Here is a 5,940-nt window from a genome sequence, read left to right on the forward strand (position 1 = left end):
TTTCTTTCTTTTTTCCTTTCTTTCCTATATATATTATACATTTCATTATTTTTCAAACAAAAACCATCATTCTCTCTCAAAATTAATTGAAAAAAATTCACCATTCTCTCTCAAAATGTCATCTTCTTCATCTTCTGAAGAATTTCAAGTTATTTTTGATGCCGCTGGTATGTGTGCTCAAATGGTGGAACAAACATATGATGCTTTATGCAATAACGCAGCTGAAAGTTCTCAATGGAGAGCATGAAGATATATTTGCAGAAATCATGAAGAAGCCAACCAACGTTTGGTACAAGACTATTTTCAAGAGTATGCCACTTATCAAGGGTACTATTTTCGTAGGCGCTTCAGAATGTTCAAACGTTTATACGAACGTATAGTTGAAGATGTAACAAGGGAGTGCACTTTTTTCCAACAACGTTACGATGCTAGAGGTACACCCGGTTTCACTCCCTTACAAAAATGCACGACCACACTTCGTCAGTTAGAATATGACATTACGCCTGATGCGTTGGACGAGAGTTTTAGGATGTCTCCTAGGACCGCACGAGACAGTCTCCACTTTTCTTCAAAACTGTGATTCAGTTTTATGGTCCAAAATATATACGTAAGCCTACACGTAATGACATCTTACAATTGCAAACTCATCATGCTAGTGTGCATGGGTTTCCTGGAATGCTAGGAAGTTTAGATTGTCTCCATTGGACATGGGAAAATTGTCCTACTTTACACCATGGACAATTTACCCGAGGTGATCATGGTCACCCAACGGTCATATTTGAAGCAGTTGCATCACATGATCTATGGATTTGGCATGCTTTTTTTGGTTCTCCTGGTTCGATTAACGACATCAACGCTCTTAATCATTCACCTATATTTAACAACATATATGATGGATCTGCACCAGATTCTTCTTTTGAAGTAGGTGGAACGCCATATAAATATGGTTATTATATGGTCGATGGAATCTATCCTGAGTATGCTGTGTTTGTTAAATCGTTTACGTGTCCACATGGTTCTAGACGAAAAAAATTCAAGAGAGCTCAAGAAAGAGCTAGGAAGGATGTCGAGCGTGCTTTTGGAGCTCTTAAGAAACGTTGGTTCATATTGAAAAAACCAGCAATTTATTTTGGCGATGAAAAACTTCAAGAAATCATGTATACATGTCTCATATTGCATAACATGATTATTAAAGACGAATGAAGAGCGATATGTGCGTTTGACGAGGAAGAAACCATACCCGAGACATAACCAATAGAAATTGGTGGCGAAGAGTATATGAATAGGAGAGCAGAGATACGTTGTACTGAAACATTTCACAATCTTCGCACAGACTTGGTGGAACACATTTACGGGATTCAAAACATTAATTTTAATTTGGATCCACCGGATGACTCAGAAGATGAGTTCTCGGAGAACGACTTTATGTAGTATGGTTTAGTTATTTTATTTGTGTTTTTTTAAGTTTGTAGGATTTTTTTAATGTCATGTGTGGTTTTTTTTTTAGGTAATGCAATGTAATGTTTTTTTAATTTTCAAGTAATGAAAAATTAGGTTTTTTTTATTAAAAAGGAAGTTTTATTAAATTAAATTATTTAAAAAAACAAAAAAAAAATAAAAAAATGTGTGGCACCACTCCCTGGGTGTGGCAAGAAACCACACTTGTATGACAAAAAGTGACGTGACGCATATGTGACAGTGAAGGTAGTGCGGTTTCGGTGTCACCACCCCCTCTCTGGTCTAATGGTGAGTAAGATGGACACATGGTGGTTTTTAAGGTAATATGTACTAAAAGCTTGCATTAATTGTCATCCTTACCCAGATAGGGTGTTAACGTATGCATGCATACCCCTATTCATTGATTGTATATACTCCGTATTTAATTAATCGTGTTTTTCATCAATCCAATAAATGCACGCCGATCATGTTTCTTTTTCTCGTCCATAATTTATCCCCTAAAAAAGAATGTGTTCCAAACAAATGCTTCATTTAAACATTGGGGTTCAGTTCATTATTACGAGCAGAGAATAAAACTAATAAAGAAAAGTGCACAACGGAAGAAAAGAGGCGTAAAGGACCGCAACTCTTGAAAATAGGTTCTATATACAAAACTAGAACATATGTATGGAACATTATGCTAAAGAATTGCAATGGTGGTTAGTTTTTCTTGGAGTTCCCAGTAGTATATGTTGTAGATTTCGGACCAACTGGGTGAACTTTCTTACTCTCACCACCTTTAACGCCATCTTTCTTTTTCTTGTCATCCTCTACCCCTTTCCCCGCCACCCGCTCCTTTCTCTCTTTAATTCGCGCTTCCTGTGAGTTAATAAGAGCATAGTTGAAACCAATAGATGACATTGTTACTATGCTAAGTATATATGCGATATTGATCAGATGATGTGGCCTTGCGAAGATGAGATGAAGAGATTATTATTTTTGGTTTAGTATTTATAGCTAAAAAAATGATGGTGCGGTTAGGATTTTAATAAGAACTGATGGTGTGCTGATTATTAAATTATTAGGGCAACTTTTAAGTTTGGACGAGCCATTATTTCCACGACTGTGCATACTGTGTACCTCATTACGTTTCAAATATACTAATTAAGCACTGATGGCCATTTCTCGAGGTGATCAATTATAAAATCTGATTGCTAATATGTTTGTAACCATTTACTTTGCTGTTTTCTCCATTAAATGTTTTTTGTGTGTTTTGTTCTCACTTTTCTGTGCTCGCTTTGTTCTTGGTTCAGTGCTTTGTTAGCTCTTCATTTTTTCTTGCGAAAGTATTGGATCTCAGTATTATGACGAACTTTGGGTTAAATATAGTATAAGAATTGCAATCTTTCATAATCGTTATTGCTGCCTTTTCTAAGGGATTGATGGTTCTCAAAACTTTATGACCTGTTTGACAAAATCTTAGTTCTAGTACTTTGCAACGGATTTAACAGAAAGTATATGCGATGTTAAATGGTAGATCGATGAGCGAGGACAGGAGGACTAAAGGCACATGGAAAATATAATCCAGCCAAATATAATGGTATGAGTAGATCTAATATGTCATATTACTATCATTAGGATTTATGATTCAATTAATCAGAATATGGGTACGTGAAAATTGAAGCATAAAGAATCCAAAACTATATTAAATATTAAGTAATGTCATGCCGCCGAGAGTTGGAATGGCATGAAGCACGTTTACGCTGTTGCAAAAGGACGGCATCCTGTCAGGGTTTTTCATGGTTTTATTACAGCATCATTATGAAGGATATATGAGACAAATATGGTCCGGTGATTAATTATTGCCTAAATTATTAGAAGTCGATATTTATATGTGTTATACGATATTTAAACCTTTTAAGAGCTTTATTTATTTGACATATTTAAGATGATGATAAATGTACAAATTTAACATCCCAATCAAATTTAAATTAAATTAAATGACACTTGTCACTATTTAAAATAAGTAGGAAGATAGTAGACACAAAAAATAGGAGAATATTTAATTTCTTTTTCTACAGGTATTTTTTTTGTTTCACTTTTCTAAATTTTATAGTTGTTTGTGTAAATTTCACGAATTGTCACTATCGTTTGAGTAATATATGTGTTTGGTGTATCCAATAGTACAAACACTACTAGAATCATAAAAAAGAAGGGCGGGGGAGGCTTTTTATAGGGATTCCCGAGGGAGATATTTTTTATGAGAAAACCCCTTCCAAGCCACGAGAACCTTATCTAGAAATGCCCGAAGGATTTTCCGGGACATAAACATACGGCTTTGCTGGAAACGGTTCCAAAAAGTTTCCGAGGAAACTCGTATCTATCGTTTATAAGTATTTAAATATCATCAATTTTCAGGACAAGCCAAAAAGAAAAAGATCTTATTGCTATTATAAGTTTTTTTTTATTAGGTTCAATGTGATGAGTATATATTATGTGGATGTAGGAAGCAATGATGACCAATCATTTCAAAAGGGTAATTATGTAATCTTACATTTTAATTAATATTTTTAATTTAATTAATTTGAATTTTATCCCAATCAAATCCCTTTATATTAGACAAATATTTATTAATTTGTTTTGTGAATCATACGCGATTAGTAATCTTACGACATTTTCCACCGTCTTCACAATTTCCATCTGATACATTTAGGGTTCATATAACTTATATAATAACTTAGAGTTTCTAATTTCTTTTCTCCCCCTCTTCACTCGTTATCTAGATTTGATTTTCATGTATCCAAGTAATGAAATAGCTTTTTTTATTTAAATTTATAACTTCAGTTGTATTTTTTAATTTTTTCATCTTGCTTCATCCACGAGAAGCTTCCCCAGGTAGTGCTTTTTTGGTGCCGCTGTCTACTGCCTGCTAATTTCATCGAAATTGCTCCCATTTTTCTGCCATTTGCCCTTCATCGAACCAGTTATGTTCTTCATGTAGGGTTCTTATTATATCAATTGGAGGTTCATATTTCTTCTTGGTTTTAGCAATTTTCTCCATAAATTATAATTATTTTTGTTGGACTGTTCAGAGGAATCCAAGTTGATTGGGTTCAAATCATATTTGGGGTAAAATAGAGGAACTTTAATTTAAAGATGGAGGGAGGTGGTGTGGTGTCATCAAATAAGTTGCATTCATACATCTCCATCCCCAACGCATGCCTGATTCATCCAGGTAAGAAAAAATCACATCTACCTCAAATGTTAACTACTTCTACTCACCTGTCTTCGGCCATAGCCTCCATGTGTTCGATAAAATGCCTCAAAATAACATGTTCATAGAAGCTTAGGGTGTATCGATTGATCTACCCGCATAATATTTTTGCGAATGAGTCATCTTTTGCCATGACCTCCATGTGTTCGATAAAATGTCTCAATGAAAAAGAGTTAATAATCTTTAATGTTTTAATTTGGATTTGTTCATTATTCTTTTCAGAACCATATAACTTAATTTAGATTGGGTTGTACGCCCTTTTGATACCAGTATCGACAACATGTTTTTCATTCTTGGTAAGCCAATTGAATAAAAGATGCTGAACCTGTTTGATACAAATTTGAAATTGCCTTTATAAATTTTCATGTGTAGGATTGGGATTTCTTAGGAGACCACTTGCTATTGTTGCGGCTATGTCAACAACTCTAACTATGGATTTCTTAAATGATTAGTGCATCAATTTTTTTTCTTTTATCATTGAATGTGATGAACCAATATTCAAATTGTAGTGATTTTAACTTCATTTGTTTTGCAAGGACGATTCTAGATAATTAACCATTAGAACATTATGAATTTGATGTAGATTCATTTGGAAGGAAGAGTAAGCATGATGTGTTTTGCAAGGGTGATTCTAGATAATTAACCATTTTAGATTCTCTTAAAAGATCAAGTGCATTCTGGATTCTAGTAGAAGATGAAGTCTAGTATATTAGAATAGGATATGAAAGAATACATTTTGAAACCATTTTGATAGTAGTCATATTTATTTAGTTTTTTAATGCATTGTGAAATCATGGTATAACAATTTCATATGTATTGTAAAAATCATAATCATGTCTATCATATGTGTATGTAGCAGAATCGTATATGTTATCGAAGACTGTTATTGTAAAAATATGTTTACGGTGTATTCTAAAAGAATGATATTGTGGATTGGTGTGACAACCCGAAATTTCTATCGTAAAGCCATTCAATTCAATCAAAAGTCAGAATTGTTTCTGCTATCTTTTAGCATTTTTAAGGGTCTGTTTGAGTGTTCTAAGCCTAGTACATTCAAGGATTGGGTGTTAGGAAGTATCTACTAAAGTTCATTGAGTTGCATTCAAGCCGGAAACTCCATCACAAGGAGTTTACGGTCGCAAACTAAAGTTTACGACCGTAAACTCTTGTTTGGCCGTGAACTATCTCCTTAAGTATGATTTCCCTTCATTTTTCTTCACTTCTCACAT

At 33.9% G+C, this 5,940-nt stretch overlaps 1 protein-coding gene across 1 annotated transcript; it reads left to right on the plus strand.

The window, feature by feature from the left end:
* Positions 1-675: 675 nt before the first annotated feature.
* LOC145111810 (uncharacterized) lies at positions 676-1,203 on the plus strand. Its single transcript, XM_079048063.1, has one exon. It carries the CDS (start codon positions 676-678, stop codon positions 1,201-1,203), a length of 528 nt encoding a protein of 175 aa, XP_078904189.1.
* The last annotated feature ends 4,737 nt before the right edge of the window (positions 1,204-5,940 follow it).

Source organism: Lactuca virosa, chromosome 5, assembly GCF_052849685.1.
Source record: "Lactuca virosa cultivar CGN04683 chromosome 5, Lactuca_virosa_CGN04683_v6, whole genome shotgun sequence".
In the NCBI taxonomy this organism is placed as follows: domain Eukaryota; kingdom Viridiplantae; phylum Streptophyta; class Magnoliopsida; order Asterales; family Asteraceae; genus Lactuca; species Lactuca virosa.